We start from the raw sequence: 11,265 nt of genomic DNA, 5'->3' as shown, positions 1-11,265 counted from the left end.
CCCAGAGCTGGGGTTAGCAGCTGGTGCCAGCCCAAGGCCCTGGCGGACAGCAGTCTTTCCCAAGAGCTCTTTGAACACACAGTCCATGTTCTGTGCCACAGCCTGCAAGGACAGGCGGGTGCCCAGTGAGTGGGGCTGCCCACTGCCCCGCCCCAGCCTCCACTCGAGCTCCTCACACTGCAAACCCATCCTCAGCCACCTGACATTGGGCCCCTCCTTCGCACAGGCCATACGGCGCCTGGCCTAGGCCCTCAGCCTCCAGGCCATCTCTCCCTCGTGTCTCTGTCACAGCCTCCCATAGGGACAGCAATTCCTTGGCCATGGCCTGAGGGGCCACCAGCATGTGGGTGACTCCGGGTTGCCGTCCTTCCTGGGCTCCCAGCTGGCCAGTCACAGCCCTCCACCCTGCCTGCCTTACCCCCAGGGCTCCTCCTTCAGCCTGTCAGTCGGGCCGTCACACAGAACAGGGATGAAGTCTCTCCAGGCCATGCTCCTGGCTCCTGTGCTCTGAGAGTCTGTGCCCCAGCAAGAGCTGCTGCCCGCCCCGCTCCCAGCCAGCCACCCTGCCTCCCTGCCATCTGGCCCTGTCATCCGCGGTGTGCCAAGCACCTGCCACGTCCTCGCCTGTCACCTAGCCTGGTTCCAGATGCCACCCTTGAAGTCTGCCCAGGAGCCCCTCACGCAGCCTGGACTTGACCCCGGCACTTCCCTGCCTAAGAACCAAACATGAAACCCAATTCCTGAGCCCCAAGCCGCCTCGGTGGAGGGTCTGTCAGCCCGGCCTTGCTCTCCCACTCTTGCCCTCTTGCCCCTCCCCAGGCTCTGCCTGGGCTGGCTGGAGGTCAGAGAGGGCAGATTCAAACCTTGGGGAAGGAAGAGTTTGGCTCCTAAGGGCAGCAGAGAGCCCCCAGGAGAAACGTCGCCCACTTGCCACATAGCCAGTCCCGCTCTCACCTTATCCACCTCCGTGGGCCGCTCCGGGGACATGGGGTCCCAGCATTGTCGTCTGTGCCCAGAGGGGCCCATAGCCTCAGGGGCAGCGTGTGGCTCTGGCCTACAGAGCACAGGTGTGACCAAGGGCAGAGGCCCCCATGGAAAGCCTGACCCCAGCCCCCTCTGGCCTGGAACAGCATGCATGGTGGGCAATGGGGCCTCAGAAGGGTCTTCCCTCAGGTCCATCTCTCCTTGCTTACCGGTTGACAAACTCTGCAGCCAGGGCACCCTCGGGGCCACTCAGCAGCTCCTCTGCAGCCTTCAGGCCTGGGCTGGCGGCCTGCTTCTCCACTCTGTGGTGGGAGAGACTGTCTGGGGCACTGCTTCCCAGTCAGGGGACCTGGGGCCAGCAACCTTGTGAAATGCTCACTGTGTGGCCAAGCTGGTGGCTACTGCTCACAAGAGGCAGGTCCCACATGGCCGACCTCGTGGTTTGGATCCTGCCCCGGCTTGAAAAGCACACCAGGGGCATGTGCGTGCGTGCCCAGAATCCCAACAGGATAGAGAGATAAGGAGGTGATTGTGGCATGGCCACTCCCTCTCCCTGTCTCTCTGGTGAGCTCACCAGCTTGGCCACACAGTTAAAAGAGAGAGAAACGCTCGCTCTCGGGCCCAGACCAACGGCATCTGAGTGGGAGGGGAGCAGTGACCTGGGTCTGCACAAGTGCCTTGGGGTGACAGAGCAGGTGAAGGGGTGGGTGGGGGCTGAGCATCAAGGCCCAGCGGGCGCTGAACGGACACAGCAGGGGGGCTCACCCTGCCAGCAGAGAGATGTACTTGTGGGGGATGAGTCCCCGCGCCCCAGCATGCTCTCCACGCCACCAGTCGCTGGAGGCTCTCTCGTGCAGCTGCAGCACGGCTCCGCGCGGGAACGTCAGCTCCTCTCCTGGTCTGTGCGGCCCGTGTAGGCGAAGCAGGCCACGGCCTCCACGACTCCCTCCAGGTCTGGGGAGAAGAGAAGGTTTGAGTGGGGAGGGTGCGGGTTGGGGGACAGAGCAGGCAGCAGGCAGGGACAGAGGTGGGGCTCCTGCCCGCCTCCTCACCTTCCTCCCAGGCAGGGGCTTCCAGCTCAGACTCATTCTCCACTGCCAGGCTCTCCAGTTGGGTGTCCCTGAGGTTCAGAGCAGAGGGAGGTAGGTGAGGGGCGTTCCCCAGTGGCACCACCCCAACCCCACGAAGCACCAAGAGTGTACCCCAGACAGCTGGCAGAAGGCGGTGCCATGCACTTCTCATAGGCAGGGCCGGGGAGCAGGGCCTGGGACGGGAATACGCGTGCCGGCTGCATGATGAGAGTCTGCACCAGCTGGTTCACTCGGCCCTGCAGGGCCACCGGGTCCTGCCCCACGGGCACAGGCAGCAGTGTCGGCCCGAAGCACACAGCCAGGTTGTAGGTGTCCATCATGTTCCCGAAGGCGGTGCCATGCACTTCTCATAGGCAGGGCCGGGGAGCAGGGCCTGGGACGGGAATACGCGTGCCGGCTGCATGATGAGAGTCTGCACCAGCTGGTTCACTCGGCCCTGCAGGGCCACCGGGTCCTGCCCCACGGGCACAGGCAGCAGTGTCGGCCCGAAGCACACAGCCAGGTTGTAGGTGTCCATCATGTTCCCATCACTGTACTGGGCCAGGCTGGGGGACGAGCAGGTCACAGGCAGCCCGAGCCACCACCCCCACCCTCTGCAGGCCCAGAGCACTCACTAGTTGAGGAAGGTGAAAAGGTAGCGAAGGACCACCAGCACTGGGCCAGACAGCCGGGCCAGCAGGCGGCTCACGTGCTCCACCCGCTCTGCTGCAGCCTCCAGGTCTGGGGAAGGCCGCCCCCCAGGGAGCCATGTGAGACCTGGGCCTTCACTGCGGGCGCCCCCCACTGGTTGGTCTCAGGGCCCGGGCTCACCTGCAGATGCCAGTAGCTCGCCAAACAGGTCCGGGGGGAAGAGTGGGGGCTCGAGGCTGCGGAAGTAGAGCTTCAGGCCCCCCAGCCACGGAGTCCAGGTCGTGGACACTGCAACCTTCCACCAGCGGGTCCTCCCCTGCAGCGGGCAACGCAGTGAGGGTGAGAGGCTGGCCGTGCCGCTCCAGCCCCCCACCCTGCCTGTTCGTACCTCTCTCAAAGGCATCGCGGATCTCCGAAACCCGGAGCTGGGCACCTGACACCCGGAAGATGCCCTCGTGCTGCAGGCCTGCAGAAAGACAAGGAGCTGGTGGGCACGAGGTCCCGTGTCCCCCACATCCAGGGCAGGAGGGCCAGGCCTTGCTTACCGTTGAGGTTAATGAAGCGCACACAGCTCTCCACCACCAGGGGCACAGGCTGGCCCGAGCTCTGCGGACACACGGTGTTTCCTTCACTGGCACACTGAGTCACCCCTGGGTGCGATGTTCCTGACACTATTTTAGGGGATGCCCTACATTCTATTTTTGAACTGTTTGTTGCTTGAATATAAAACTGTAATCAAATTCTATACGTTTACCTTTTTTTCATCTTTTTAGAGAGATTTTTGCTATAGGGCACATGTGCTCGCGGGAGAGCCTAAGAGACAGAAAGCAAGAAATCACCCCCAGGGGGGATGGCCATGCCACAATCCCTTCTCCTCCATTCTCCTCTCGGGACCTTAGGCACACACGCACACGTGCCTGGCGTGAGTCTAAGGTGCCGGGTCTGGGATTTGAACCATGGTCAACTATGTGGGAGTCCAGTGATGCAACCATTATGCCATCTGCTGGTCCCCTATATGTTTACCTTGAATCAAGTGACTTGCCCAACTCAAAATGGTTCAGGTAGTTTGTTCGTTCTTCTGAATGTTCTACGTACATAATCATGTCATTGCAAAGGGACAGTGTCTAGAACTCCTAGGACCCCAGGACCAGGCTCCTCCCTACACTGCTGCTTGGTTTGGGAACATTCCCATTGTCAGTCTATGGGAGGAGGCCACGGGAACCCAGCAGACACCTGGGAAAGGCCTGTCTAGGAAGTGACAGCCGATCAGGGCGAGTGGGGGCCTAGGGCCAGCAGAGCAAGTACCTGGATGAACTTCTCCATGTCTCCCCCAAAGAGTCTCTGGTTATACTGGGAACTGGGGCGGGGTTGGCGGCTCTTCTGGAATTTTCTCTGTGTGTACTGGACCCTGTGGTGGAGGATAAGGTGTGGGCCAGCCAAGCAGGCTCTGAACTTCTGGGTATTCCAGCACCCACTGGGCAAAGTGGGAAACCGAGGCCACCAGGGAGACGCAGCAGAGTGAGCCCCAAAGACAGAGGAGACAGGACTCACCAAGACATTTCCTGCTCTTCCTTGTCGCCTGGGCAGGAGAAAACGTTGGTCTGCCGATTGGGGAGGCAGCAGCGGGGGCTCTCCCAAGTGTCCCGGAGAGAAAGGCTCAGGGCCCCGGAAGGGCCAAGGGTGGGAGACAAGCCCGCCCCCTGCTAGGCCACCTTCCACTTGCTGCCAGTCTCTCAAGGGGGAGAAGCGCAGGCCGGGGCGGGGGGCCCACCTCGCTGTATGGCCTCCTGCAGCTTCTCATGCTTGGCCTGCAGCTTGGCCAGAATGCTCCTTCCGCTCAGATACTCTTGCAGTTTCTGAGAAGCCACAAGAAGCACCCAGGGTTTTAGTCTAGGCTCCTACTGCCCTCTGCCCACCGCCCCTGCACACCTCTCCCTGCCAGTCCAGCCCCTCCCCACCGTCAAGTAGAAGGTCTCCGTCTCCTGCTGCTGGCCTGTCCTGCGGCCTGCCTGCCGGGAGCCTGGGTCCGAGCTCTCTGTGGAGGGGCTGGCCTGGACTGAGTCCAGCATGTCACCGTCATCTGATGCCACCACTTCCAGCAGGGCCTGCAGTGTCGCCTTCAGTGTCTTGTTCACCTGGGGAAGGGACAGTACCAGGGCACAGGGGACAAGATAGGGGACAGAAATCCACATCGGGAGGAAGGAAGCAGTCTCTAAAATTGTACATCCCTCTGACTTTGCCCAGATTTAATCAGGTACAGGAGTCCAAGATGGCACTAGAAAACCTACAACCCTGCTTATCAAAGCACCAAGAAAATAGGTGACTAACTGGTCAGAGAAACCTGTCCCACTGGGTGAGCACGGGGAGATTTCTTTAAAACTCTTACAGACAGAAACGGTGTTGTCCTCCTAGAAAGAGCCCAGACAAAGTGTAGAAACGGCAGAGTGGACGTTGATGAACATGGAGTGTTCCCTAACATTCTGAGCAATCTGGCTTTCTCAAAATTGTACTGGCTGAATACAAAGTTGGGGCTCTTACAGCTACTTAGAGTGAAAAGGAAAGGAATGGACATCTTGTCCAGGATGTCATTGACACAGTTCTTCTCCATGACATTATTCTGTCTACCACCTCCTCTTCTGTTCCCCTTAATAACTGGAGTTCAAGTGCATAAAAGCAACAGTCTAAGGACAGGGTGGGAAGAGGTAGCTTAAAGGGACTTATGGATTCACATAAGAGGATGTTCCCAAACATAGATGTGGATGACTCTTTAAAATTATGGTCCTTATAACTGAGCTTTCAACAGTACCATATCCGACACAGGCTGGACTTGCCAGATTTCCAGAGGTGGGCTTAGACAACTTGGCTATAGCTAAGGTTACAACTCCCTTACCTTCATTAGCTCAGCCTGGCCCATGACCACAATTTTTCCATGCCCATGAAAGCAGGGCTCACATATGTGAACCCCAGTAACAGAGAGCTGGTGAAAGGCTACATAAGAAAGAATCCAGAACCAAGTTCTAGCAATCCCAAGAATATACCGTATCCGTGTGTGTAGTTCCAGCACAAGCACACAGCACCCAGGACAGTTGGTGCTCCAAAATTTTTGACTTATTTGAATTGAGTTGAATCCTTATTAGAAAAACAACACAAAGTATAAGCCCTATTGATGTTGGGCCTAGAGAATTTTCTTCATAAATAAAAAATTGCACATTACTTTGAAATGACAGCAAAATGAAAAATGCAACGTATTTCTCTCTGTTTTTTTGGAACCCAGTTATTTTATCTAGCACAGAATTAGGCAGGAAAACATTCTGCCCAACTTTCTGTCGCACCAAGGCACTCTGAATTAAGGATCGCCGTTCATTGCCTGGGCCGACACAAAAAGCAAATGTTGGGGGTTTGGGGAACAGCATCGCTAATGATGGCAACTTTGTATTGAAATCATCCAAACAGGTTTCAACAACTTTCTGGATCTCTAAACCTTTGTTTGTACCCACGTAAGAAAGCTAAGGAAAAGGGTCTCATCTTCATCTGAGTGGAGAGCAGAGTGGACAGGGCAGGGTGGGAAAAGAGGAGAACCAGGTTTTTCTGGAAACCATGGTAACTAGACGTAGGAGTGATTGCGTGCTTCTAATGTCAACTACTATTTCAGTGTCCTTCTCATAAAAGGGTTAGTTCTCAGTCTGTGAACTGAGAAATTCAACTAGACTTTATCTTAGCTAAGGTAAGAAACAGGGGCACCTATTTCTGTAGCCAGTACTCTCCTTCCATCCCTAATGCTCAGAGCATTCAGAGGCAAGGATGACTATTACCTGGATTGTAGTTAGGTAGCTTGGAGACTCCAGGCCAGGTATCCTCTGTAGGGACTCCCAACACCTACAGAAAGCCAAAGAAAGACAAAGAAATATAAGAGGAGAAACCAGGTAAATGGAGCAGATATAGAGATATAAAAGACAGAAAAAGGAGGAATGGAAAGAATTAGATTTATGTCATATTATGGCAGTTGTTAGAAACATTAGTGTTTCCAACTTTGTAGTTTATTGGAAAAAAACTACTGTATTCCTATGATGCTGAGCCTATGTCTTCACTTCACTTGCAGATTGCAGAACCTTGCTGAAAGCCAGTCTCATGTCTAAATATTGATTGCATGGTCACCACACATTAGGATGCTATGTTGACAGTAGGGGTGTAAGGAAGCAGGAGTGACTATCCCTTTGCCTTCTCTTGGATTACCATATGTATATTGACAGAAGATGCTTGACAGTTTGAATTATGTCTCAGTGTGGGCATTCAGCTGTTCCCTAATGTGATCAAATTAAAAAGGATTCAGATTACTGACCTTTAGGCAGTGGAATGTTGGCTAAAAATGACCCCAAACTTACTCTGGTCTTTTATACCCAAGTCATCGCATCTGCTAGTTGTCTCTGTGACCAGCAGATTGAAATATGGTATTTGGTTCTTCACTGGTGGATTATAATGGTAACAGGGACAGTACCAGGGCACAGGGGACAAGATAGGGGACAGAAATCCACATCGGGAGGAAGGAAGCCACTACCAGCCAGGAGAGGCTCCAGTTATTGCCCCCCCTCTGGGCCTGGTCACCGGTACCTCTTCTGTCTCAATGGTCTGTCGGTCCAGGCGGCTCTGGATATTCTGGGCTCTGGGCAGAATCTCATCCCGCAGCTCCAGCTCAACCCGGATCTCAGTCACCTGCCGAAAGGCAGCACCGGGGTCTGAGGGCCTGGCCCAGAGCAGGAGGGCGCCAAGCTCCACTCTGCCGCCTGGTGGCCGGTTACAAGAGCACCAGCCCTGGGTGCTGAAGCACACTGACTGCTCTGCCAATGTCCAGGTGGAAACGGCCCAGGTGTCTGCCAACTCCTGCGCGGAAAAGCAACAGGCGGAGAGGCGTGCAGCCCTGCCGTGTGCTGACCTTGAAGGCAGGGCGCTGTGCACAGCGAAAGCAGCCAGATGGGCGGGTTGCAGGAACAGAAAGTACAAGAGTGGGTGCCGGGGTCCAGGAGGGGCGGCCAGTGCTGGCTGAGGGTCCCCTTTGGGGTGATGAAAATGTTCTGGCTTAGTTTAAAGCCAAGAATGGTAAGGCTGAAGGCTGTGACCGAAGATGCAGGGCCAGCCAGCCCTCTCTTAGAGAAGGGAGAGGTCGCAAAATGGCTCATCTGATGGGACACATGTCCCTGTGGCAAAAGAGGCTTGCCTCTTGGGCAGAGTCAGGGACGGGAGGAGCAAGTTTTAGAATTGTTCTCTGCAGGGGCCGGCAGGTGTGCCCTGAATCCCAGAGGAGAATGGAGAAGGGACTGCAGCATGGCCATCCTCCCTGAGGGGGGTGATTTCTCACTTTCCCTCTCTGTCTCTCCGGTCAGTGTACACGCCCTATGACAAAAACCTAAAAATATGGGAGGGCAGAGTTCAAGGTGCTTTGGAGATGGATGGTGGTAGTGAATGCAGCACAGTGTGACTGTGTGAGCGCCTTTCTAAAGTGCAAAGAGAGATGGAATTAACGTAAGAATTTGTGTTTGTTTTTTTGCCTTAGGGCGCATGCACTCACCAGAGAGAGAGACAGAGACAGTGACAGAAAAAGTGAGAAATTATCCCCCTGGGGATAGCCATGCTGCAATCCTTTCTCCTCCATTCTCTTCTGGGGATCTTGAGCACGTACACACACGCATCCGGTGTGAGTTTTGAGCTACCGGGTCCAGGACTCAAACCACAGTTGGCCATGTGGGAGTTCACCAATGTAAGTGCTAAGCCATCTGATGGCCCCAGAATTAAAGCACGAGTTTATTTTTGGTGCAAAAAAGTGTAAAATCCATGGATATCTTTTTCCTAATACGCATTTTCCATGACTTTTGGAAGACTCTCAAAACACAGGCTCTGTGGAAACACACTGGCATCAGGGAGGCCCCGGAGAGAAGCAGCACATGAGGGGCAGGGTTCAGCGTGGGGAGCGGCGTCGGACTTCTCATCGACAACACTGGGAGTCCAGAGGCAGCGGAGCAAGGCCCTCGCACTGCACAGGGAAGAGGGCTTTCCACCTTGCACCGGGCAGCCCGTCGCCAGGATGGGATACAGATATATCGATATGTGCAAAACCAAAAGCTTCTGGGGAAGGAAGGAGTCCCCTGAAATGAGGGTGATAAAAGCCAAGAAAGACGCAGACATGTGGCCAGGAAACAGAGGGGCCAGCATGGATTTCTCGGGGCGTCTCAGCCAGAAGTTTCATGGAGGCCCCTGAGGGGAGGGCCCACTCACAGCCTGGAGTGCAGCCAGTGACAGAAGCACTGGGAGGGGCAGCGAGGGCGGGTGTGAGGGTGGGCCCTGTCCTGGTTGCAGCTGCTTGACAAACAGGGGGGCTGTTTGCATGCACACCCAAAGTCCCGACAGGAGGAAGAGATAGAGAAGGGATGGTGGGGTGAGCATGCCCCACTGGGGGGCGCTTTCTCCCTCTTCCTGTCTCTGGCAATGAAATAACTAAAGAACGTTTTTAAAGAATTGGAAAAGCACCCAGCAGCCTGCCTGCTCAAAAACTGGGTTGCCATTTCTCGGGGTTTGAGGGTGGGAATCGGTCGCATGTTGGGGTAAGCTGTGGGTGAGGTTGAGCCTTTCAAACTACTCAGTCAAAATGCAGCTTGCATAAATTACAGTGCCAAGTGGGCCCTGAAGGTGCCCAGGTGGTGCCCATCTGGGTAAACTGTGGAAGGAAAAAGCAGCTCGAGGGACGAGCAGAAGAGATGCCTGAGTCTAACCTGCTGTTTGGACAGCTCCTCTCCTCGGAGCCTGTGTTAGGAAACTACAAAGACCGCCTGCCCCCGCCCCCCCCCCCCCCCCCCCCCCCCCGCCATAGGCAGTTAACGGCCCGGCCGGGGTGCCGTGCGCATGTGTTGGCTGTCCTCTGTGAGAGAGCTGCTGCCAGGGAGAGTGAGGGGCCATGCTCACCTCATCCCCCTCGTGGGGCTGGTAGTCAAAACGCAGTGGGGGACAGAAGGCAGCTGCGTGCACCTCCAGCACCTTGGCCTTGTCCCCTGGAGGATCCAGGGCCTCCAGCGCCTCTTCCAGGCTGCCCAGGCCCTGCATCTGGGAGGCTTGGGTGCGACTCTCTGCAGCTGCGTAGCTCCGGAGCACCTGCCCCAGGGCCAAGTGGAACCCTGTGTCACAGCACTGGGAGGAAACGAGAAGACAGCTGGGGCGGCCCCGCCATGGCCTCTAAGCCCTGGGCACTCGCTGCCGCGGGCCCCCGGGACTCACGTCCATGAGGTCTAGGACGTCACGCAGGTAGTAGTTGTTGACGGCGGCGTTGACGCTGGCCAGGCTGAGCAGGTACTCGTTCCGCGCCTTCGTGCACTTCAGCTTGTGCTCCAAGAACTTGGCCTGACGCTGCCCAACACAAGCGAGTGCCCCAGGGCCTCCCACCCGCCTCTCATATGCCTGCACCCGGTCCCTGCAGGCCTCTCAGCCTCGCTCGGCCCTGGTGTCATGGGCGACCCAGCCGCCACCTCTAGTGCATGGGCGAGGGTCGGCCCCACTGCCCTCTGCATACCCAGCTCAAGCCCCAGCCTTCCTCACTGCCCTTCCTCAGAGGAGTGGCAGGGCACAGAACTCGATACCAGGCCATGAGAGGCACGTGTGCGCATGTCCACGGTGAAGGGGCGCAGTCACAGAGGGGAAGCACCACGGCTGCCCCAGGCAAGGACCGTGGTGAGACAGCTGGCCACAGCCTCTTGGGGTGCCGGAGGGGTGGAGACAGACCACTGAGGGCCATGAGACAGAAGCTGTCACTCTCAGGCCAGAACCTGTCACTCTCAGGCACCAGCCGGCATTCTAGGTACCACAGCCACAGGGACCTCCCCCAAACACACGTAACCCTGTCGGTCCCCCTAAGACATTCGATGATGCCCAACTCCCTCCCTCATGTGCTCCCCTAGTCTCAAGCCAGCTTGGCGCCTCCATCCTGGTATTTCTCAACCTCCCACTCTTTGTGCAGGGACCACCTCAAACGCCCTTTCTCCTTGTGTGTCACCAGTGTCTCCTCAGCCCTGAAGCCTCACTGGCTGGCTGGAAAGGACCCTGGGCTTAAAAGCACCAAAGCTCTCTGTGGCCCACAGGGGCCTGGAGGCACCGGCTTAGCGCGGGAGTATATGTGGGGCCCACCTTCTCCACCAGCCGCCCTCCCTTCTTGAGGGAGCTCTTGCGGAGGGGCCCTGCCTCTGCAGGGGTGGGGGCAGGTGTGGGGGCAGGCTGGGCACTGCGGCCTGCCCGCTTCTCCTCCTGCCGCTCGGCTTCCCGGAGCTTGGCCTCCGCAGTCAAGCTCTCTGCGTGGTAGGCGTGGTAGGTCTTCTTAGCCTGCAGTGGCCCAAGGCAAGACAACTGTGCTGAAGGCCGGCCCCGCAGCTGGCCCTGGCCTTGGCCCAGCTGGGACTCAGACCTGAGCGCCAGGCGGTCCCACGTGGGACCCACAGAGAGGGCGCACTGTCCCCAGCCCCCCAAACTCGTGAGCCTGCATGAGACAGCAGCGCCTGGCGGCGGGGGGCCCCAACCGCGGGGGGCG

The 11,265-nt window shown here is 57.1% G+C and overlaps 1 protein-coding gene across 1 annotated transcript in view; it reads right to left on the bottom strand.

Annotated features, from left to right (window-relative positions):
- The window catches only part of ARHGAP4 (Rho GTPase activating protein 4), a 15,422-nt gene that overhangs the window by 741 nt on the left and 3,416 nt on the right, over positions 1-11,265 (bottom strand). The window contains 21 exon segments of the mRNA XM_027767572.1: positions 3-102; positions 955-1,054; positions 1,194-1,286; positions 1,750-1,877; positions 1,880-1,938; positions 2,037-2,104; positions 2,187-2,248; positions 2,449-2,620; positions 2,690-2,795; positions 2,886-2,967; positions 2,969-3,021; positions 3,094-3,171; positions 3,251-3,311; positions 4,011-4,113; positions 4,257-4,284; positions 4,477-4,561; positions 4,664-4,840; positions 7,314-7,415; positions 9,657-9,878; positions 9,966-10,094; positions 10,869-11,060. Coding sequence (XP_027623373.1) covers positions 3-102; positions 955-1,054; positions 1,194-1,286; positions 1,750-1,877; positions 1,880-1,938; positions 2,037-2,104; positions 2,187-2,248; positions 2,449-2,620; positions 2,690-2,795; positions 2,886-2,967; positions 2,969-3,021; positions 3,094-3,171; positions 3,251-3,311; positions 4,011-4,113; positions 4,257-4,284; positions 4,477-4,561; positions 4,664-4,840; positions 7,314-7,415; positions 9,657-9,878; positions 9,966-10,094; positions 10,869-11,060 — 2,200 coding nt within the window.

This window comes from Tupaia chinensis, unplaced genomic scaffold (genome assembly GCF_000334495.1).
Source record: "Tupaia chinensis unplaced genomic scaffold, TupChi_1.0 Scaffold144326_1, whole genome shotgun sequence".
Taxonomy (NCBI): domain Eukaryota; kingdom Metazoa; phylum Chordata; class Mammalia; order Scandentia; family Tupaiidae; genus Tupaia; species Tupaia belangeri.
Note: the sequence above shows the minus strand (reverse complement) of the source record. Positions and strands in the feature narration are given on the sequence as shown.